Source organism: Oncorhynchus masou, unplaced genomic scaffold (assembly GCF_036934945.1).
Source record: "Oncorhynchus masou masou isolate Uvic2021 unplaced genomic scaffold, UVic_Omas_1.1 unplaced_scaffold_439, whole genome shotgun sequence".
In the NCBI taxonomy this organism is placed as follows: Eukaryota; Metazoa; Chordata; class Actinopteri; order Salmoniformes; family Salmonidae; genus Oncorhynchus; species Oncorhynchus masou.
In genome coordinates this window covers 512,511-537,109 of record NW_027010781.1, presented here as the reverse complement: position 1 = coordinate 537,109, position 24,599 = coordinate 512,511, and the positions used below count along the sequence as shown (strand labels likewise).

The window sequence follows — 24,599 nt, the reverse complement described above, 5'->3', positions numbered from 1 at the left end:
TGTTAAGGCTGCTACAATATCATTGAGTTACACAGCTACTTTAGCTGTACTTTAGCTACAGCTTTTAAATGTTATAAAACATCATTCAACATGAGGTAGACAGCTCTTACATTTCTCAGTGTGTCAGCCAAGCTCCATCTGGTTCATTTTCCTCAAGGCGTGCAGTGTGATCTTCAGAGCCCCCTCTCTGGCACTGCTCTCCTGCTTCTCATCTTCAGCATCCACCACTTCCTTATCCTGCTTCTGACTCTCAAAGCATTCTGGGAGTTTTGGACTAAGAATCCTCTTGAACCTCTTCAGTTCATTCTTCACAAATGTCATAATATTCTCTTCAAGCAACTGAGATAAATAAAGTAAATAAGTTTAGAAAGAGAAGAAATGCTTTCTCATAAAAAATTAACTGCTTTTTCAAGCGAAGGCCTTTTAAAATGGAAACGCTATTCATCCAGATGTGAAAATACTGCCCCCTACCCCAGAGAGGTTAATGCATGATTGACAGATTAACCTGAAGTAAACAAAAACAAATGTACATAACAGGACAACATACACTGAATATGGAGGCCAGGTCTGTTTGATGAGTCTGGGGAGACTGACCACTGAGGAGTCTCTGACTCTGATCTCTCCTGTTGGTTTCTGTGGACAAAACATGAGATTACATCTCCTCATCCAGGAAGTAAACACACACACACACACACACACACACACACACACACACACACACACACACACACACACACACACACACACACACACACAGGGAGGGAATGTTGTGTTTGTTTAATATTGTTTTAGGACTATGAAAATGGACCAAAGGATGAGCCTATGGATTATGAAAACAACAACAATAAATGGGAGAGGAGAAATGACTAGAGACAGTGTTGTTTAACTCACTGACCAGGACCCATGAGTTCTTCTTACATTTGTTCAGTAGAAAAGTCTCCCTCTCTAAAGTTTAGAGGAGGATTCATAGACCAGTCACTCTTCATGGACACAAAGCTGGGAACAGGGGAGGGGTGGTCTCTCCTGCTTGATTGGGCTTCAACACAACAGAGACAAACATTACATCTCTCATTTACTCTGAGCTCAGATGGAGAAACATAAGAAGAGTTTCATTCCACGCTATATACCCATTTTCAGAAACATTTGGAAATTAGCGTTTATTTCTTAGAGACATTTTGAAAGAGATTGGTGTGTTTTTTTTTTCACTATCTAATCATGGCATGGGGTAGCTCAATGACAGACATGTATTTGTTGAAAACTTATCACTTGTTGGTTTTATTTCAGAGAGACAAATAATCATGCAAAATTATATATCTGCCTCACTCAGAGAAATGAGAAGTACTGCTAGGTTTTACACAGTCAAATGTAACAAATAACTAAATATTTTATAGAGATAGGTACAAATGATACATTTGTGACATCAATTTAAAAAAATAATAACGTAAAAGATTAAATACAGTAGCATGAGATCTGTATGTAAAACATTTTCTTTTGAATTCAGCAGATGCTTTTGTCCAGGACCTGCTTTCCCAAAACCATCTTAAAGCTATGTTTATCATTAAAACCTTCGTAGGAGCATCGTTAAATATCTGAGTTGTTTCCCAAAACAATCTTAAAGCTATTGTTTATCATAAAAAACCTTCGTAGGAGCTTCGTTAAATATCTGAGCTGTTTCCCAAAACAATCTTAAAGCTATGTTGATCATTAAAACCTTTGTAGTAGCATCGTTAAATCTCTGAGCTGTTTCCCAAAACCAATTGTATTAACGTAGAACAGCTGAGTGCATCGTTAAATCTCTGAACTGTTCCCCAAAATCATTGGTATTAACGTTGAACAACTGAGTGCATCGTAAAATCTCTGAGCTGTTTCCCAAAACCATTGGTATTAATGTAGAACAGCTGAGTGCATCGTTAAATCTCCGGGCTGTTGCACAAAACCATTGGTATTAACCTAGAACAGCTGAGTGCATCGTTAAATCTCTGAGCTGTTCCCCAAAATCATTGGTATTAATGTAGAACAGCTGAGGGCATCGTTAAATCTCTGAGCTGTTTCCCAAAACCATTGGTATTAACGTAGAACAGCTGAGTGCATCGTTAAATCTCTGAGCTGTTCCCCAAAATCATTGGTATTAATGTAGAACAGCTGAGTGCATCGTTAAATCTCTGAGCTGTTTCACAAATCCATTGGTATTAACGTAGAACAGCTGAGTGCATCGTTAAATCTCTGAGCTGTTTCCCAAAACCATCTTAAAGCTATGTTCATCATTAAAACCTTCGTAGGAGCATCGTTACATCTCTGAGCTGTTTCCCAAAACCATCTTAAAGCTATGTTCATCATTAAAACCTTGAGGAGCATCGTGAAATCTCTGAGCTGTTTCCCAAAACCATTGGTATTAATGTAGAACAGCTGAATGCATCGTTAAATCTCTGAGCTGTTTCCCATAACCATTGGTATTAACGTAGAACAGCTGAGTGCATCGTTAAATCTCTGAGCTGTTTCCCAAAACCATTGGTATTAACGTAGAACAGCTGAGTGCATCGTTAAATCTCTGAGCTGTTTCCCAAAACCATTGGTATTAACGTAGAACAGCTGAGTGCATCGTTAAATTTCTGAGGTGTAGCCCAAAATCGTTGGAATTAACGTAGAACAACTGTGCATCGTTAAATCTCTGAGCTGTTGCCCAAAACCATTGGTATTAACGTAGAAGAGCTGAGTGCATCGTTAAATCTCTGAGCTGTTTCCCAAAACCATTGGTATTAACGTAGAAGAGCTGAGTGCATCGTTAAATCTCTGAGCTGTTTCCCAAAACCATTGGTATTAACGTAGAAGAGCTGAGTGCATCGTTAAATCTCTGAGCTGTTTCCCAAAACCATTGTTGTATTAACCTAGAACAGCTGAGTGCATCGTTAAATCTCTGAGCTGTTTCCCAAAACCATTGGTATTAACCTAGAACAGCTGAGTGCATCGTTAAATCGTTAAACATTAACGATTTCTGAAAATCGCAAATAAAATGAAAATAATGCGTCTGCTCTCAAGCTTAGCCTTTTCTTAACAACACTGTCATCTCAGATTTTCAAAAAATGCTTTTAAACCATAGAAATTGACTAATTTGTGTAAGAGTATGCTAAGCTAGCTTAGCATTTTGAGTAGCATTTAGCACGCAACATTTTCACAAAAACCAGATAACCAAATAAATAAAATCATTTACCTTTGAAGAGCTTCTGATGTTTTCAATGAGGAGACTCTCAGTTACATACCAAATGCACAGTTTTTCCTGAAAGCATCTGTGTGTAGGAGAAATCGTTCCGTTTTGTACATCGCATTTGGCTACCGAAACAAACCGAAAATTCAGTCACCTACAACGTCAAACTTTTTCCGAATGAACTCCATAATATCGACCGAAACATGGCAAACGTTGTTTGGAATCAATCCTCAAGGTGTTTTTTCACATATCTCTTCATTGATATATCGTTCGTGGAAGCTTGCATTCTTCTCTAAATTCCATGGAAAAATACTTGCAGCTGACTTTTGCGCACCAATTTCGGCGCAGGACACCGGGCGGACACCTGGTAAATGTGGTCTCTTATGGTCAATCTTCCAATGATATGCCTACAAATACGTCACAATGCTGCAGACACCTTGGGGAAACGACAGAAAGGGCAGACTTACTCCTCTCGCATTCACAGCCATATAAGGAGACAATGGAAAACAGAGCCTCAAAAATCCTGCTCATTTCCTGGATGCCGTCTCATCTTGTTTTTGCCTGAAGCTCACGTTCTAGGGCACGCACAGAAAATATCTTGGTAGTTCTGGACACGTCAGAGTGTTTTCTTTCGAAAGCTATCAATTATATGCATAGTCGAGCATCTTTTTGTGACAAAATATCTTGTTTAAAACGGGAACGTTTTTCATCCAAAAATGAAATAGCGCCCCCAGAGCATCAAGAGGTTAATGTAGAACAGCTGAGTGCATCGTTAAATCTCTGAGCTGTTTCCCAAAACCATTGGTATTAACGTAGAACAGCTGAGTGCATCGTTAAATCTCTGAGCTGTTTCCCAAAACCATTGGTATTAATGTAGAATAGCTGAGTGCATCGTTAAATCTCCGAGCTGTTGCCCAGAACCATTGGTATTAACGTAGAACAGCTGAGTGCATCGTTAAATCTCTGAGCTGTTGCCCAAAATCATTGGTATTAACGTAGAACAGCTGAGTGCATCGTTAAATCTCTGAGCTGTTTCCCAGAACCATTGGTATTAACGTAGAACAGCTGAGTGCATCGTTAAATCTCTGAGCTGTTGCCAAAAATCATTGGTATTAACGTAGAACAGCTGAGTGCATCGTTAAATCTCTGAGCTGTTTCCCAAAACCATTGGTATTAACGTAGAACAGCTGAGTGCATCGTTAAATCTCTGAGCTGTTTCCCAAAACCATTGGTATTAATGTAGAATAGCTGAGTGCATCGTTAAATCTCCGAGCTGTTGCCCAGAACCATTGGTATTAACGTAGAACAGCTGAGTGCATCGTTAAATCTCTGAGCTGTTGCCCAAAATCATTGGTATTAACGTAGAACAGCTGAGTGCATCGTTAAATCTCTGAGCTGTTTCCCAAAACCATCTTAAAGCTATGTTCATGATTAAAACCTTCGTAGGAGCATCGTTAAATCTCTGAGCTGTTTCCCAAAACCATCTTAAAGCTATGTTCATCATTACAACCTTCGTTGGAACATCGTGAAATCTCTGAGCTGTTTCCCAAAACCATTGGTATTAATGTAGAACAGCTGAGTGCATCGTTAAATCTCTGAGGTGTAGCCCAAAATCATTGGAATTAACGTAGAACAACTGAGTGCATCGTTAAATCTCTGAGCTGTTGCCCAAAATCATTGGTATTAACGTTGAACAACTGAGTGCATCGTTAAATCTCTGAGCTGTTTCCCAAAACCATTGGTATTAACGTAGAACAGCTGAGTGCATCGTTAAATCTCTGTGCTGTTGCCCAAAACCATTGGTATTAACGTAGAACAGCTGAGTGCATTGTTAAATCTCTGAGCTGTTTCCCAAAACCATTGGTATTAACGTTGAACAGCTGAATGCATCGTTAAATCTCTGAGCTGTTTCTCAAAAGCATTGGTATTAACGTAGAACAGCTGAGTGCATCGTTAAATCTCGGAGCTCTTCCCCAAAATCATTGGTGTTAATGTAGAACAGCTGAGTGCATCGTTAAATCTCTGAGCTGTTTCCCAAAACCATTGGTATTAACGTAGAACAGCTGAGTGCATTGTTAAATCTCTGTGCTGTTGCCCAAAACCATTGGTATTAACGTAGAACAGCTGAGTGCATCGTTAAATCTCTGAGCTGTTTCCCAAAACCATTGGTATTAACGTAGAACAGCTGAGTGCATCGTTAAATCTCTGAGCTGTTTCCCAAAACCATCTTAAAGCTATGTTCATCATTAAAACCTTCGTAGGAGCATCGTTAAATCTCTGAGCTGTTTCCCAAAACCTTCTTAAAGCTATGTTCATCATTAAAACCTTCGTAGGAGCATCGTGAAATCTCTGAGCTGGTTCCCAAAACCATTGGTATTAACGTAGAACAGCTGAGTGCATCGTTAAATCTCTGAGCTGTTTCCCAAAACCATTGGTATTAACGTAGAACAGCTGAGTGCATCGTTAAATCTCTGAGATGTTTCCCAAAACCATTGGTATTAATGTAGAATAGCTGAGTGCATCGTTAAATCTCCGAGCTGTTGCCCAGAACCATTGGTATTAACGTAGAACAGCTGAGTGCATCGTTAAATCTCTGAGCTGTTGCCCAAAACCATTGGTATTAACGTATAACAGCTGAGTGCATCGTTAAATCTCTGAGCTGTTTCCCAAAACCATTGGTATTAAGGTAGAACAGCTGAGTGCATCGTTAAATCTCTGAGCTGTTTCCCAAAACCATTGGTATTAACGTAGAACAGCTGAGTGCATCGTTAAATCTCTGAGCTGTTTCCCAAAACCATTGGTATTAACGTAGAACAGCTGAGTGCATCGTTAAATCTCTGAGCTGTTCCCCAAAATCATTGGTATAAATGTAGAACAGCTGAGTGCATCGTTAAATCTCTGAGCTGTTTCCCGAAACCATTGCTATTAACGCAGAACAGCTGAGTGCATCGTTAAATCTCTGAGCTGTTTCATGAATCCATTGGTATTAATGTAGAACAGCTGAGTGCATCGTTAAATCTCTGAGCTGTTGCCAAAAAAACATTGGTATTAGCGTAGAACAGCTGAGTGCATCGTTAAATCTCTGAGCTGTTTCCCAAAACCATCTTAAAGCTATGTTCATCATTAAAACCTTCGTAGGAGCATCGTTAAATCTCTGAGCTGTTTCCCAAAACCATCTTAAAGCTATGTTCATCATTAAAACCTTCGTTGGAGCATCGTGAAATCTCTGAGCTGTTTCCCAAAACCATTGGTATTAATGTAGAACAGCTGAGTGCATCGTTAAATCTCTGAGGTGTAGCCCAAAATCATTGGAATTAACGTAGAACAACTGAGTGCATCGTTAAATCTCTGAGCTGTTGCCCAAAATCATTGGTATTAACGTTGAACAACTGAGTGCATCGTTAAATCTCTGAGCTGTTTCCCAAAACCATTGGTATTAACGTAGAACAGCTGAGTGCTTCGTTAAATCTCTGTGCTGTTGCCCAAAACCATTGGTATTAACGTAAAAGAGCAGAGTGCATCGTTAAATCTCTGAGCTGTTTCCCAAAACAATTGGTATTAATGTAGAACAGCTGAGTGCATCGTTAAATCTCTGAGCTGTTTCCCAAAACCATTGGTATTAATGTAGAACAGCTGAGTGCATCGTTAAATCTCTGAGCTGTTTCCCAAAACCATTGGTATTAATGTAGAACAGCTGAGTGCATCGTTAAATCTCTGAGCTGTTTCCCAAAATCATTGGTATTAACGTGGAACAGCTGAGTGCATCGTTAAATCTCTGAGTTGTTTCCCAAAACCATTGGTATTAACGTAGAACAGCTGAGTGCATCGTTAAATCTCTGAGCTGTTTCCCAAAACCATTGGTATTAATGTAGAACAGCTGAGTGCATCATTAAATCTCTGAGATGTTGCCCAAAACCATTGGTATTAACGTAGAACAGCTGAGTGCATCGTTAAATCTCTGAGCTGTTTCCCAAAACCATTGGTATTAACGTAGAACAGCTGAGTGCATCATTAAATCTCTGAGCTGTTTCCCAAAACCATTGTTATTAACGTAGAACAGCTGAGTGCATCGTTAAATCTCTGAGCTGTTGCCCAAAATCATTGGTATTAACGTTGAACAACTGAGTGCATCGTTAAATCTCTGAGCTGTTTCCCAAAACCATTGGTATTAACGTAGAAGAGCTGAGTGCATCGTTAAATCTCTGAGCTGTTTCCCAAAACCATTGGTATAAATGTAGAACAGCTGAGTGCATCGTTAAATCTCTGAGCTGTTTCCCAAAACCCTTGGTATTAATGTAGAACAGCTGAGTGCATCGTTAAATCTCCGAGCTGTTGCCAAAAATCATTGGCATTAACGTAGAACAACTGAGTGCATCGTTAAATCTCTGAGCTGTTTCCCAAAACGATTGGTATTAATATAGAACAGCTGAGTGCATCGTTAAATCTCTGAGCTGTTTCCCAAAACCATTGGTATTAATGTAGAACAGCTGAGTGCATCATTAAATCTCTGAGCTGTTGCCCAAAACCATTGGTATTAACGTGGAACAACTGAGTGCATCGTTAAATCTCTGAGCTGTTTCCCAAAACCATTGGTATTAACGTAGAACAGCTGAGTGCATCGTTAAATCTCTGAGCTGTTTCCCAAAACCATTGGTATTAATGTAGAACAGCTGAGTGCATCATTAAATCTCTGAGATGTTGCCCAAAACCATTGGTATTAACGTAGAACAGCTGAGTGCATCGTTAAATCTCTGAGCTGTTTCCCAAAACCATTGGTATTAACGTAGAACAGCTGAGTGCATCATTAAATCTCTGAGCTGTTTCCCAAAACCATTGTTATTAACGTAGAACAGCTGAGTGCATCGTTAAATCTCTGAGCTGTTGCCCAAAATCATTGGTATTAACGTTGAACAACTGAGTGCATCGTTAAATCTCTGAGCTGTTTCCCAAAACCATTGGTATTAACGTAGAAGAGCTGAGTGCATCGTTAAATCTCTGAGCTGTTTCCCAAAACCATTGGTATAAATGTAGAACAACTGAGTGCATCGTTAAATCTCTGAGCTGTTGCCCAAAATCATTGGTATTAACGTTGAACAACTGAGTGCATCGTTAAATCTCTGAGCTGTTTCTCAAAACCATTGGTATTAACGTAGAACAGCTGAGTGCTTCGTTAAATCTCTGTGCTGTTGCCCAAAACCATTGGTATTAACGTAGAAGAGCAGAGTGCATCGTTAAATCTCTGAGCTGTTTCCCCAAACAATTGGTATTAATTTAGAACAGCTGAGTGCATCGTTAAATCTCTGAGCTGTTTCCCAAAACCATTGGTATTAATGTAGAACAGCTGAGTGCATCGTTAAATCTCTGAGCTGTTTCATGAATCCATTGGTATTAATGTAGAACAGCTGAGTGCATCGTTAAATCTCTAAGCTGTTTCCCAAAACCATTGGTATTAATGTAGAACAGCTGAGTGCATCGTTAAATCTCTGAGCTGTTGCCAAAAAACATTGGTATTAGCGTAGAACAGCTGAGTGCATCGTTAAATCTCTGAGCTGTTTCCCAAAACCATCTTAAAGCTATGTTCATCATTAAAACCTTCGTAGGAGCATCGTTAAATCTCTGAGCTGTTTCCCAAAACCATCTTAAAGCTATGTTCATCATTAAAACCTTCGTTGGAGCATCGTGAAATCTCTGAGCTGTTTCCCAAAACCATTGGTATTAATGTAGAACAGCTTAGTGCATCGTTAAATCTCTGAGGTGTAGCCCAAAATCATTGGAATTAACGTAGAACAACTGAGTGCATCGTTAAATCTCTGAGCTGTTGCCCAAAATCATTGGTATTAACGTTGAACAACTGAGTGCATCGTTAAATCTCTGAGCTATTTCCCAAAACCATTGGTATTAACGTAGAACAGCTGAGTGCTTCGTTAAATCTCTGTGCTGTTGCCCAAAACCATTGGTATTAACGTAGAAGAGCAGAGTGCATCGTTAAATCTCTGAGCTGTTTCCCCAAACAATTGGTATTAATTTAGAACAGCTGAGTGCATCGTTAAATCTCTGAGCTGTTTCCCAAAACCATTGGTATTAATGTAGAACAGCTGAGTGCATCGTTAAATCTCTGAGCTGTTGCCCAAAATCATTGGTATTAACGTGGAACAACTGAGTGCATCGTTAAATCTCTGAGCTGTTTCCCAAAACCATTGGTATTAACGTAGAACAGCTGAGTGCATCGTTAAATCTCTGAGCTGTTTCCCAAAACCATTGGTATTAATGTAGAACAGCTGAGTGCATCATTAAATCTCTGAGATGTTGCCCAAAACCATTGGTATTAACGTAGAACAGCTGAGTGCATCGTTAAATCTCTGAGCTGTTTCCCAAAACCATTGGTATTAACGTAGAACAGCTGAGTGCATCATTAAATCTCTGAGCTGTTTCCCAAAACCATTGTTATTAACGTAGAACAGCTGAGTGCATCGTTAAATCTCTGAGCTGTTGCCCAAAATCATTGGTATTAACGTTGAACAACTGAGTGCATCGTTAAATCTCTGAGCTGTTTCCCAAAACCATTGGTATTAACGTAGAAGAGCTGAGTGCATCGTTAAATCTCTGAGCTGTTTCCCAAAACCATTGGTATAAATGTAGAACAGCTGAGTGCATCGTTAAATCTCTGAGCTGTTTCCCAAAACCCTTGGTATTAATGTAGAACAGCTGAGTGCATCGTTAAATCTCCGAGCTGTTGCCAAAAATCATTGGCATTAACGTAGAACAACTGAGTGCATCGTTAAATCTCTGAGCTGTTTCCCAAAACGATTGGTATTAATATAGAACAGCTGAGTGCATCGTTAAATCTCTGAGCTGTTTCCCAAAACCATTGGTATTAATGTAGAACAGCTGAGTGCATCATTAAATCTCTGAGCTGTTGCCCAAAACCATTGGTATTAACGTGGAACAACTGAGTGCATCGTTAAATCTCTGAGCTGTTTCCCAAAACCATTGGTATTAACGTAGAACAGCTGAGTGCATCGTTAAATCTCTGAGCTGTTTCCCAAAACCATTGGTATTAATGTAGAACAGCTGAGTGCATCATTAAATCTCTGAGATGTTGCCCAAAACCATTGGTATTAACGTAGAACAGCTGAGTGCATCGTTAAATCTCTGAGCTGTTTCCCAAAACCATTGGTATTAACGTAGAACAGCTGAGTGCATCATTAAATCTCTGAGCTGTTTCCCAAAACCATTGTTATTAACGTAGAACAGCTGAGTGCATCGTTAAATCTCTGAGCTGTTGCCCAAAATCATTGGTATTAACGTTGAACAACTGAGTGCATCGTTAAATCTCTGAGCTGTTTCCCAAAACCATTGGTATTAACGTAGAAGAGCTGAGTGCATCGTTAAATCTCTGAGCTGTTTCCCAAAACCATTGGTATAAATGTAGAACAACTGAGTGCATCGTTAAATCTCTGAGCTGTTGCCCAAAATCATTGGTATTAACGTTGAACAACTGAGTGCATCGTTAAATCTCTGAGCTGTTTCTCAAAACCATTGGTATTAACGTAGAACAGCTGAGTGCTTCGTTAAATCTCTGTGCTGTTGCCCAAAACCATTGGTATTAACGTAGAAGAGCAGAGTGCATCGTTAAATCTCTGAGCTGTTTCCCCAAACAATTGGTATTAATTTAGAACAGCTGAGTGCATCGTTAAATCTCTGAGCTGTTTCCCAAAACCATTGGTATTAATGTAGAACAGCTGAGTGCATCGTTAAATCTCTGAGCTGTTTCATGAATCCATTGGTATTAATGTAGAACAGCTGAGTGCATCGTTAAATCTCTAAGCTGTTTCCCAAAACCATTGGTATTAATGTAGAACAGCTGAGTGCATCGTGAAATCTCTGAGCTGTTGCCAAAAAAACATTGGTATTAGCGTAGAACAGCTGAGTGCATCGTTAAATCTCTGAGCTGTTTCCCAAAACCATCTTAAAGCTATGTTCATCATTAAAACCTTCGTAGGAGCATCGTTAAATCTCTGAGCTGTTTCCCAAAACCATCTTAAAGCTATGTTCATCATTAAAACCTTCGTTGGAGCATCGTGAAATCTCTGAGCTGTTTCCCAAAACCATTGGTATTAATGTAGAACAGCTTAGTGCATCGTTAAATCTCTGAGGTGTAGCCCAAAATCATTGGAATTAACGTAGAACAACTGAGTGCATCGTTAAATCTCTGAGCTGTTCCCCAAAATCATTGGTATTAACGTTGAACAACTGAGTGCATCGTTAAATCTCTGAGCTATTTCCCAAAACCATTGGTATTAACGTAGAACAGCTGAGTGCTTCGTTAAATCTCTGTGCTGTTGCCCAAAACCATTGGTATTAACGTAGAAGAGCAGAGTGCATCGTTAAATCTCTGAGCTGTTTCCCCAAACAATTGGTATTAATTTAGAACAGCTGAGTGCATCGTTAAATCTCTGAGCTGTTTCCCAAAACCATTGGTATTAATGTAGAACAGCTGAGTGCATCGTTAAATCTCTGAGCTGTTGCCCAAAATCATTGGTATTAACGTGGAACAACTGAGTGCATCGTTAAATCTCTGAGCTGTTTCCCAAAACCATTGGTATTAACGTAGAACAGCTGAGTGCATCGTTAAATCTCTGAGCTGTTTCCCAAAACCATTGGTATTAATGTAGAACAGCTGAGTGCATCATTAAATCTCTGAGATGTTGCCCAAAACCATTGGTATTAACGTAGAACAGCTGAGTGCATCGTTAAATCTCTGAGCTGTTTCCCAAAACCATTGGTATTAACGTAGAACAGCTGAGTGCATCATTAAATCTCTGAGCTGTTTCCCAAAACCATTGTTATTAACGTAGAACAGCTGAGTGCATCGTTAAATCTCTGAGCTGTTGCCCAAAATCATTGGTATTAACGTTGAACAACTGAGTGCATCGTTAAATCTCTGAGCTGTTTCCCAAAACCATTGGTATTAACGTAGAAGAGCTGAGTGCATCGTTAAATCTCTGAGCTGTTTCCCAAAACCATTGGTATAAATGTAGAACAGCTGAGTGCATCGTTAAATCTCTGAGCTGTTTCCCAAAACCCTTGGTATTAATGTAGAACAGCTGAGTGCATCGTTAAATCTCCGAGCTGTTGCCAAAAATCATTGGCATTAACGTAGAACAACTGAGTGCATCGTTAAATCTCTGAGCTGTTTCCCAAAACGATTGGTATTAATATAGAACAGCTGAGTGCATCGTTAAATCTCTGAGCTGTTTCCCAAAACCATTGGTATTAATGTAGAACAGCTGAGTGCATCATTAAATCTCTGAGCTGTTGCCCAAAACCATTGGTATTAACGTGGAACAACTGAGTGCATCGTTAAATCTCTGAGCTGTTTCCCAAAACCATTGGTATTAACGTAGAACAGCTGAGTGCATCGTTAAATCTCTGAGCTGTTTCCCAAAACCATTGGTATTAATGTAGAACAGCTGAGTGCATCATTAAATCTCTGAGATGTTGCCCAAAACCATTGGTATTAACGTAGAACAGCTGAGTGCATCGTTAAATCTCTGAGCTGTTTCCCAAAACCATTGGTATTAACGTAGAACAGCTGAGTGCATCATTAAATCTCTGAGCTGTTTCCCAAAACCATTGTTATTAACGTAGAACAGCTGAGTGCATCGTTAAATCTCTGAGCTGTTGCCCAAAATCATTGGTATTAACGTTGAACAACTGAGTGCATCGTTAAATCTCTGAGCTGTTTCCCAAAACCATTGGTATTAACGTAGAAGAGCTGAGTGCATCGTTAAATCTCTGAGCTGTTTCCCAAAACCATTGGTATAAATGTAGAACAACTGAGTGCATCGTTAAATCTCTGAGCTGTTGCCCAAAATCATTGGTATTAACGTTGAACAACTGAGTGCATCGTTAAATCTCTGAGCTGTTTCTCAAAACCATTGGTATTAACGTAGAACAGCTGAGTGCTTCGTTAAATCTCTGTGCTGTTGCCCAAAACCATTGGTATTAACGTAGAAGAGCAGAGTGCATCGTTAAATCTCTGAGCTGTCTCCCCAAACAATTGGTATTAATTTAGAACAGCTGAGTGCATCGTTAAATCTCTGAGCTGTTTCCCAAAACCATTGGTATTAATGTAGAACAGCTGAGTGCATCGTTAAATCTCTGAGCTGTTGCCCAAAATCATTGGTATTAACGTGGAACAACTGAGTGCATCGTTAAATCTCTGAGCTGTTTCCCAAAACCATTGGTATTAACGTAGAACAGCTGAGTGCATCGTTAAATCTCTGAGCTGTTTCCCAAAACCATTGGTATTAATGTAGAACAGCTGAGTGCATCATTAAATCTCTGAGATGTTGCCCAAAACCATTGGTATTAACGTAGAACAGCTGAGTGCATCGTTAAATCTCTGAGCTGTTTCCCAAAACCATTGGTATTAACGTAGAACAGCTGAGTGCATCATTAAATCTCTGAGCTGTTTCCCAAAACCATTGTTATTAACGTAGAACAGCTGAGTGCATCGTTAAATCTCTGAGCTGTTGCCCAAAATCATTGGTATTAACGTTGAACAACTGAGTGCATCGTTAAATCTCTGAGCTGTTTCCCAAAACCATTGGTATTAACGTAGAAGAGCTGAGTGCATCGTTAAATCTCTGAGCTGTTTCCCAAAACCATTGGTATAAATGTAGAACAGCTGAGTGCATCGTTAAATCTCTGAGCTGTTTCCCAAAACCCTTGGTATTAATGTAGAACAGCTGAGTGCATCGTTAAATCTCCGAGCTGTTGCCAAAAATCATTGGCATTAACGTAGAACAACTGAGTGCATCGTTAAATCTCTGAGCTGTTTCCCAAAACGATTGGTATTAATATAGAACAGCTGAGTGCATCGTTAAATCTCTGAGCTGTTTCCCAAAACCATTGGTATTAATGTAGAACAGCTGAGTGCATCATTAAATCTCTGAGCTGTTGCCCAAAACCATTGGTATTAACGTGGAACAACTGAGTGCATCGTTAAATCTCTGAGCTGTTTCCCAAAACCATTGGTATTAATGTAGAACAGCTGAGTGCATCATTAAATCTCTGAGATGTTGCCCAAAACCATTGGTATTAACGTAGAACAGCTGAGTGCATCGTTAAATCTCTGAGCTGTTTCCCAAAACCATTGGTATTAACGTAGAACAGCTGAGTGCATCATTAAATCTCTGAGCTGTTTCCCAAAACCATTGTTATTAACGTAGAACAGCTGAGTGCATCGTTAAATCTCTGAGCTGTTGCCCAAAATCATTGGTATTAACGTTGAACAACTGAGTGCATCGTTAAATCTCTGAGCTGTTTCCCAAAACCATTGGTATTAACGTAGAAGAGCTGAGTGCATCGTTAAATCTCTGAGCTGTTTCCCAAAACCATTGGTATAAATGTAGAACAGCTGAGTGCATCGTTAAATCTCTGAGCTGTTTCCCAAAACCCTTGGTATTAATGTAGAACAGCTGAGTGCATCGTTAAATCTCCGAGCTGTTGCCAAAAATCATTGGCATTAACGTAGAACAACTGAGTGCATCGTTAAATCTCTCAGCTGTTTCCCAAAACGATTGGTATTAATATAGAACAGCTGAGTGCATCGTTAAATCTCTGAGCTGTTTCCCAAAACCATTGGTATTAATGTAGAACAGCTGAGTGCATCATTAAATCTCTGAGCTGTTGCCCAAAACCATTGGTATTAACGTAGAAAAGCTGAGTGCATCGTTAAATCTCTGAGCTGTTTCCCAAAACCATTGGTATTAACGTAGAACAGCTGAGTGCATCGTGAAATCTCTGAGCTGTTTCCCAAAACCATTGTTATTAACGTAGAACAGCTGAGTGCATCGTTAAATCTCTGAGCTGTTGCCCAAAATCATTGGTATTAACGTTGAACAACTGAGTGCATTGTTAAATCTCTGAGCTGTTTCCCAAAACCATTGGTATTAACGTAGAAGAGCTGAGTGCATCGTTAAATCTCTGAGCTGTTTCCCAAAACCATTGGTATAAATGTAGAACAGCTGAGTGCATCGTTAAATCTCTGAGCTGTTTCCCAAAACCCTTGGTATTAATGTAGAACAGCTGAGTGCATCGTTAAATCTCCGAGCTGTTGCCCAAAATCATTGGCATTAACGTAGAACAACTGAGTGCATCGTTAAATCTCCGAGCTGTTGCCCAAAATCATTGGCATTAACGTAGAACAACTGAGTGCATCGTTAAATCTCTGAGCTGTTTCCCAAAACCATTGGTATTAATATAGAACAGCTGAGTGCATCGTTAAATCTCTGAGCTGTTGCCCAAAATCATCGGTATTAATGTAGAACAGCTGAGTGCATCATTAAATCTCTGAGCTGTTGCCCAAAACCATTGGTATTAACGTAGAACAGCTGAGTGCATTGTTAAATCTCTGAGATGTTGCCCAAAATCATTGGTATTAACGTGGAACAACTGAGTGCATCGTTAAATCTCTGAGCTGTTTCCCAAAACCATTGTTATTAACGTAGAACAGCTGAGTGCATCGTTAAATCTCTGAGCTGTTTCCCAAAACTCTCACGCCTTGGTCTTAGTATTTTGTGTTTTAGTTTATTAGTTAGTCAGACCAGGGTGTGACATGGGGTTATTATGTATTGTGTTTTCGTATTGGGGTTTGTAGTGTCTGGGATTGTAGCTGATTAGGGGTGTGTGTGTGTTTAATAGGTTGGCTGCCTGAGGCGGTTCTCAATCAGAGTCAGGTGATTCTCGTTGGGAACCATATTTAGGTAGCCTGGTTTCGCTTTACATTTCGCGGGTGATTGTTCCTGTCTCTGTGTAGTGTGCACCAGTCAGGCTGTAATAGGTTTCACGTTCTGTTTGTTATTTTTGTATTTATTAGTTATTCGTGTATAGTTCGTTCGTTTGTCTTCACTAAATAAACATGAGTAACTTACACGCTGCATTTGGTCCGACTCTATTTCAACTAAAGAAGAACGCCGTTACAGAATCACCCACCACACTCGGACCGAGCAGCGTGTCAACAGGCAGGAGCAGCGCAAAGAGGAGCCGCGTTTTAAGGATTTCTGGACATGGGAGGAAATCCTTGACGGAAGAGGACCCTGGGCTAAACCAGAGGAGTGTAGCCGCCCAAAGGTGCAGCAGGCGAAGTTGAAACAGGAGCTACACGAGAGACAACAGAAGCAGCTTCAGTGGGAGAGGCTACACCATTTAGAGAATTGGACATGGGAGGAGGAACTGGACGGAGAAGGACCCTGGGCTCAGCCTGGTGAATATCGCCGCCCCAAGGAGGAATTAGAAGCGGCTAAAGCGGAGAGGCAAATGTATGAGGAGGCAGCACGGCGACGTGGATGGAAGCCCGAAAAGCAGCCCCAAATTTTTTTTTGGGGGGGGCTATCAGGGAGTATGGCTGCGTCAGGTAGGAGACCTGCGCAATCTCCCTGTGCGTACCGGAGGGCTAGAGAGACCGGGCAGGCACCGTGTTATGCAGTGGTGCTCACGGTGTCCCCAGTGCGGGTGCATAGCCCGGTGCGGTATATTTCAGCTCTGCGTATCGGCCGGGCTAGATTGCGCGTCGAGTTTAATGCTATGAAGCCGGCTCTACGCATCTGGTCTCCAGTGCGTCACCTTGGGCCGGTTTACATGGCACCAGCCTTGCGCTCTGTGTCTCCGGTTCACCTACATAGCCCAGTGCAGGCTATTTCTCCTCACAGCACTGGCAGGGCAACCGAGAGTATTCAACCAGGTAAGGTTGGGCAGGCTCGGTGCTCAAGAGCTCCAGTGCGCCTGCACGGTCCGGTCTATCCAGAACCACCTCCACACCCCAGCCATCCAATAGCAGCTCCCCGCACTAGGTTTCCTGTGCGTGTCCTCGGCCAAATACCACCAGTGCCAGCACCACGCATCAGGCCTTCAGTGCGCCTTGCCTGTTCAGCACAGCCAGCGCTTTCTCCCTCTCCTGCGCTGTCGGAGTCTCACGCCTGTTCAGCGGTTCTAGAGCCTTCCTCCTCTACAGCGCTGCCGGAGCCTCCTGTCTGTATAGAGCAGCCTAAGCTGTCAGTCTACATTGAGCAGCCAGAGCTGTCAGTTTGCATAGAGCAGCCTGAGCTGCTAGTCTGCATGGAGCAGCTAGTCTGCATGGAGCAGCCAGATCTGCCAGTCAGCCAGACTCTTCCAGATCTGCCAGTCAGCCAGACTCTTCCAGTCAGCCAGACTCTTCCAGTCAGCCAGACTCTTCCAATCAGCCAGACTCTTCCAGATCTGCCAGTCAACCAGACTCTTCCAGATCTGCCAGTCAGCCAGACTCTTCCAGATCTGCCAGTCAACCAGACTCTTCCAGATCTGCCAGTCAACCAGACTCTTCCAGATCTGCCAGTCAACCAGACTCTTCCAGATCTGCCAGTCAACCAGACTCTTCCAGATCTGCCAGTCAGCCAGACTCTTCCAGATCTGCCAGTCAGCCAGACTCTTCCAGATCTGCCAGTCAACCAGACCCTTCCAGATCTGTCAATCAACCAGACTCTTCCAGATCTGCTAGTCAGCCAGGATCCGCCAGTAAACCAGGATCTGCCAGATCCGCCAGTCAGCCAGGATCCGCCAGTCAGCCAGGATCTGCCAGATCTGCTAGTCAGCCAGGATCCTCCAGTCAGCCAGGATCTGCCAGATCCGCCAGTCAGCCAGGATCCGCCAGTCGGCCAGGATCCGCCAGTCAGCCAGGATCCGCCAGTCAGCCAGGATCCGCCAATCAGCCTGGATCCGCCAATCAGCCTGGATCTGCCGGATTCAACTGCCTGGCTGGGCTTCATCTCGGTACTGGGCTTCATCTCGGTACTGGGCTTTTTCTCGGTACTGGGCTTCATCTCAGTCCCGAGCTGCCCCTCAGTCCCGAGCTGCCCCTCAGTCCCGAGCTGTCCCTCAGTCCCGAGCTGTCCCTCAGTCCCGAGCTGCCTCAGTCCCGAGCTGCCCCTCAGTCACGAGCTGCTCCTCTATTATGTAGGGTACTGGGTGAGGACTATTCGGCCATGGTCGGCGGTTAGGGTGGATTATCCATGGACGCGAAGGGGAGGAACAATGACAATTATGAAGTGGGGTCCACGTCCGTAGCCGGAACCGCCACCATGGACAGACGCCCACCCGGACCCTCCCTATGGTTTTGAGGTGCGTTCAGGAGTCCGCACCTTAGGGGGGGGGGGGTTCTGTCACGCCTTGGTCTTAGTATTTTGTGTTTTAGTTTATTAGTTAGTCAGACCAGGGTGTGACATGGGGTTATTATGTATTGCGTTTTCGTATTGGGGTTTGTAGTGTCTGGGATTGTAGCTGATTAGGGGTGTGTGTGTGTTTAATAGGTTGGCTGCCTGAGGCGGTTCTCAATCAGAGTCAGGTGATTCTCGTTGGGAACCGCATTTAGGTAGCCTGGTTTCGCTTTACATTTCGTGGGTGATTGTTCCTGTCTCTGTGTAGTGTGCACCAGTCAGGCTGTAATAGGTTTCACGTTCTGTTTGTTATTTTTGTATTTATTAGTTATTCGTGTATAGTTCGTTCGTTTGACTTCACTAAATAAACATGAGTAACTTACACGCTGCATTTCGGTCCGACTCTCTTTCAACTAAAGAAGAACGCCGTTACAAAAACCATTGGTATTAACGTAGAACAGCTGAGTGCATCGTTAAATCTCTGAGCTGTTTCCCAAAACCATTGGTATTAATATAGAACAGCTGAGTGCATCGTTAAATCTCTGAGCTGTTTCCCAATACCATTGGTATTAACGTAGAACAGCTGAGTGCATCGTTAAATCTCCGAGCCGAGCTGTTGCCCATAATCATTGGTATTTACCTAGAACAGCTGAGTGCATCGTTAAATCTCTGGGCTGTTGCCCAAAACCATTGATATTAACGTAGAACAGCTGAGTGCATCGTTAAATCTCTGGGCTGTTGCCCAAAATCATTGGTATTAACGTGGAACAACTGAGTGCATCGTTAAATCTCTGAGCTGTTTCCCAAAACCATTGGTATTAACGTAGAACAGCTGAGTGCATCGTTAAATCTCTGAGCTGTTTCCCAAAACCATTGTTATTAACGTAGAACAGCTGAGTGCATCGTTAAATCTCTGAGCTGTTGCCCAAAACCATTGGTATTAACGTAGACCAGCTGAGTGCATCGTTAGATGTTTATTCCCCCCCTCCCGCATCACTTTATACACAGAAGATCTCTGCTAAACACAGAATCACATGGTTTATCAGTCTCTCTGTGATGCTGATTACTTCAGAACAAAGTTGACTACAAATACATAGTTATAAATGTCTTTGCATTTGATAGAAACAAGCAACAAATAAAATTATGTTCAAATGAAAACCGAGATGACTGCATTAAAATTTAAACAGAAGGCAATAGGCCTATTTCAATCATATTGAAGTGTATTGTAACGGTTTTCGTAGATGGGAGAAGGTGTGGACCAAAGCGCAGTATGTTTTTATAACTGAACACTGAAATACAAAACAACAACGTGAAAAAACGAAACTGTCCCGTAAGTTGCAGAAAACACTAAACAGAAAATTAAACACCCACAACCAAAATAGGGAAAACAGGCTGCCTAAGTATGATTCTCAATCAGAGACAACAAACGACACCTGCCTCTGATTGAGAACCAGACCAGGCCATACACATAAATACTACATAGAAAAAAGAACATAGACTACCCACCCCAACTCACGCACTGACCAAACTAACACAAAGACATAATTATGGAACTAAGGTTAGAACGTGACTGTCACGCCCTGGCCGAAATATATTATGTTTATCTTCATTTATTTGGTCAGGCCAGGGTGTGACATGGGTCTGCAAGGAGCTGTCAGTCTGCAAGGAGCTGCCAGTCAACCAGACTCTTCCAGATCTGCCAGTCAACCAGACTCTTCCAGATCTGCCAGTCAACCAGACTCTTCAAGATCTGCCAGTCAGCCAGACTCTTCCAGATCCGCCAGTCAGCTAGACTCTTCCAGATCTGCCAGTCAGCCAGACTCTTCCAGATCTGCCAGTCAGCCAGACTCTTCCAGATCTGTCAGTCAGCCAGACTCTTCCAGATCTGTCAGTCAGCCAGACTCTTCCAGATCTGCCAATCAGCCAGATTCTTCCAGATCCGCCAGTCAGCCAGGATCTGCCAGAGCCTTCCTCCTCTCCTGTGCTGCCGGATTCTCCTGCCTGTCCGGCGCTGCTGCTGGAGTCTCCCGCCTGTCCGGTGCTGCTGCCGGGATCTCCCGCCTGTCCGGCGCTGCTGCCGGGGTCTCCCGCCTGTCCGGCGCTGCTGCCGGGGTCTCCCGCCTGTCCGCCGCTGCTGCCGGAGTCTGAAGAGCCCCTCTGTCCCGAGCTGCCCCTCTGTCCCGAGCTGCCCCTCTGTCCCGAGCTGCAGCTGCCCCTCTGTCCCGAGATGCCCCTCTGTCCCGAGCTGCCCCTCTGTCCCGTGTTATTTAGTAGGGTTACCGTGGCTAGGAGGTCACGGAAGCGGACAAGGTGGGGGAGGACTACGGTGAAGTGGGGTCCACGTCCCGCGCCGGAGCCGCCACCATGGACAGACGCCCACCCGGACCCTCCCTATTGTTTTGATGTGCGTCCGGGAGTCCGCACTTTAGGGGGGGGTTCTGTCACACCCTGGCCGAAATATATTATGTTTATCTTAATTTATTTGGTCAGGCCAGGGTGTGACATGGGTTGTTGTGGTGTGTTTTTGTCTTGGGGTTTTGTGGGGTGTCTAGCTTAGTCTATGGCTGCCTGAGGCGGTTCTCAATCAGAGTCAGGTGATTATCGTTGTCTCTGATTGGGAACCATATTTAGGCAGCCATATTCTTTGAGTGTTTCGTGGGTGATTATTCCTGTCACTGTGTTTTGCACCAGATAGGGCTGTTTAGGTTTTCGCACGTTTGTTATTTTGTTAGTTTATTCGTGTATTGTCTCTCGTCTCTCGATTTCAATAAAATGAATCACAACAGAAAGCCGTGACAGTGACATACATTTTATGTTCAATTTATATATTCAATTTTTCTACTTGAAGACTACGGCCTGTAATTTGTCTCAATATATCTGATGAAGTGATGCCTAACGCTTTGCTGTGCCAAATCTGTGATTTAGTGCATTTTTATTGGTTAATTAGAATTAGAATAGAATAATAGATATAATAATAATAATAGAATAATTATTCATTAGAATACGGTGCCTCTATTTTTGCAGCCATAGGTGATAATATTTCTCTTGGGGCTGATCTGCAATCAGTATTGTACAATAATTCTAATGTTAAAGGAAAGATTTGAATGGAGAAAATGGATCTGAGATCAGCGCTCCCTTTCTTTCCATCCTATCAGTATTGATACATGATTCACCAGATGTGATACCTTGTAGTGCTGCTGATCCAGTTTCTACTGGTTTGACTGAGGATATGAACTCTGACCTGTTCACCAGACGTGATACCTTGTAGTGCTACTGATACAGTTTCTACTGGTCTGACTGAGGGATATGAACTCAGAATTCTGAAACCTTGTCCCAAACCTTTTGTTTCGACCTCTCTCTCTCTCTCTCTCTCTCTCTCTCTCTCTCTCTCTCTCTCTCTCTCTCTCTCTCTCTCTCTCTCACCTGCTGTCTTGACCTCACACACAGGGAGGGAATGGAGTGTTTGTTTAATATTGTTTAAGGACTACGGAAATTGACACAAGGATGAGCCAATGGATTATGAAAACAACCAAAATAAATGGGAAAATGGGAGAGGAGAAATTACTAGAGACAGTGTTGTTTAACTCACTGACCAGGACCCATGAGTTCTTCTTACCTTTGTTCAGTAGAAAGGTATCCCAATCTAAACAGTATAGGTAGACTAATAGACCGGTCACTCTGCATGGACACACAGCTGGGAACAGGGGAGGCTGGTCTCTCCTGCTGGATTGGACTTCAACACAACAGAGACAGACATTACATATCTCATCTACTCTGAGCTCAGATGGGGAAACATAAAAAGAGTTTAATTCCAAAACGCTATATTTCCATTTTCAGAAATGTTGGTAAATTATCTAATTTTGTTTAAAGAAATTATTAAACAACTACAAGGTTTTATAAAGACTTCTAAATTTGGCAATTTAGACATAAAATGCACATTTGCTGTAAATTGCCTGCCGTGAGAAACTGGGTCAAATTAAATTCATCTTTAGATATCTAGGTGAGACAACCACATATCACAGTCTAATATACAGGATACCAACATTCCTGTTAAATAATGGATATATAGATATCTGGGTGGGACAACCACATATCACAGTCTAATATACAGGATACCAACATCCCTGTTAAATAATGGATATATAGATATCTAGGTGAGACAACCACATATCACAGTCTAATATACAGGATACGAACATTCCTGTTAAATAATGGATATATAGATATCTAGGTGAGACAACCACATATCACAGTCTAATATACAGGATACCAACATTCCTGTTAAATAATGGATATATAGATATCTAGGTGAGACAACCACATATCACAGTCTAATATACAGGATACCAACATTCCTGTTAAATAATGGATATATAGATATCTAGGTGAGACAACCACATATCACAGTCTAATATACAGGATACCAACATTCCTGTTAAATAATGGATATATAGATATCTAGGTGAGACAACCACATATCACAGTCTAATATACAGGATACCAACATTCCTGTTAAATAATGGATATATAGATATCTAGGTGAGACAACCACATATCACAGTCTAATATACAGGATACCAACATTAAATTCCAATGGATAAAAAGCCCTTTGCAAAAAAAACACATTGTCATACACATCTAAAACATAGAACAGGTATATAGAATGTACCCATTAGCCATAATTTCTGATTAAAAAAACTATTTAGAATATACATTCTTAAAGAATATTGTCAGCTCACCTCTTAGTTTTGGTGTCATGTTCCCCAGAGAGACTAATTTTAGAGGCAGGGCCCCCCTCCTCTCTCTCCCCAAAGATACTAATTTTATAGTCAGGGCCCCCTCTTCTCTCTCCCCAGAGAGAATCATTTTAGAGGCAGGACCCCCTCCCTCTCTCTCCTCAGAGACTCATTTTAGAGAACTGACCACTAAACAGAGAACCAGCATGTTGTGTTTGTTTAATATTGTTTAGGACTGTGAAAATGGACAAAAGGATTAGCCTATGGATTATGAAAACAACAACAACAACAAACTGGAAAATGGGAGAGGAGAAATGACTAGAGACAGTGTTGTTTAACTCACTGACCAGGACCCATGAGTTCTTCTTACCTTTGTTCAGTAGAAAAGTCTCCCTTTCTAAACAGTATAGGTAGACGCATAGACCGGTCACTCTTCATGGACACACAGCTGGGAACAGGGGAGGCTGGTCTCTCCTGCTTGATTGGACTTCAACAAAACAGAGACAAACATTACATCTCTCATCTACTCTGAGCTCAGATGGGGAAACATAAGAAGAGTTTCATTCCAAACACTTTATATCACTTTTCAGAAATGTTGGTCAATTATATTTTATTGTTAAAATAAATGATTAAACCACTACAAGGCTTTATAAAGGCTTCAAAAGGGGGTCATTTACACATAAATATACAGGATACCAACATTCCTGTTAAATAATGGATATATAGATTTCTAGGTGAGACAACCACATATCACTGTCTAATATACAGGATACCAACATTCCTGTTAAATAATGGATATATAGATATCTAGGTGAGACAACCACATATCACTGTCTAATATACAGGATACCAACATTCCTGTTAAATAATATATATTGTAATGACCTGACTAGATCATAAATGAACAATTGTCCAGACAGAGGCTTGAGTTTGCGAATTGACGGTTTATTAAACCAACTTTACACAGGCTACTGTTTGTGCAGTAGCCCACGCCAAAAAGATGACAGATAACCCACAAGCCAATCGTGACCTTCTCTTGGGAAGCCCAGACGTAAGAGAGAGAGAACAAAGGCTGAACCTGGTCTTAACTTCCAATGCTCCACCCCCCTGCCCAACCCCCCTCCACGCCACTCCGCCAACCACCAGGATGCCCGGCATCAGAACATTCCAGGCATTCCCGTGATTGGCAGATAGCAGGTTGATTGACATGTCGGACCCCGCGAACACCGGGTACTGGTCAGTACAACACAACCACCTCCTAGCCTAACACATAACACACAGCTGTCTGTGCGGGTCGCTACACAGCCCCCCCACCACAAAGTCCCTCGTCCCCGAGGGAACAAACAAAGTCTCTGAAGCGACCCGGAGGTCTCCTTTGCCTGCGTGGCCGTGATGGTCGCAGAGTGCCCCTCTGGGAACCAGGGGATGAAGGCAGGGATATGGGGGACAAGGAAGCGGGAACGG

General features: G+C 42.1%; 1 protein-coding gene across 1 annotated transcript in view; it reads right to left on the bottom strand.

Annotated features, from left to right (window-relative positions):
* The window catches only part of LOC135535058 (NLR family CARD domain-containing protein 3-like), a gene marked incomplete at its 3' end in the record, with an annotated part of 66,985 nt that extends 43,366 nt beyond the window's left edge, over window positions 1–23,619 (bottom strand). Inside the window, exon 1 of the mRNA XM_064961792.1 lies at window positions 23,506–23,619. Within this exon, the coding sequence (XP_064817864.1) occupies window positions 23,506–23,573 (68 nt within the window). The remainder of the gene's footprint in view (window positions 1–23,505) is intronic.
* Window positions 23,620–24,599: the final 980 nt, after the last annotated feature.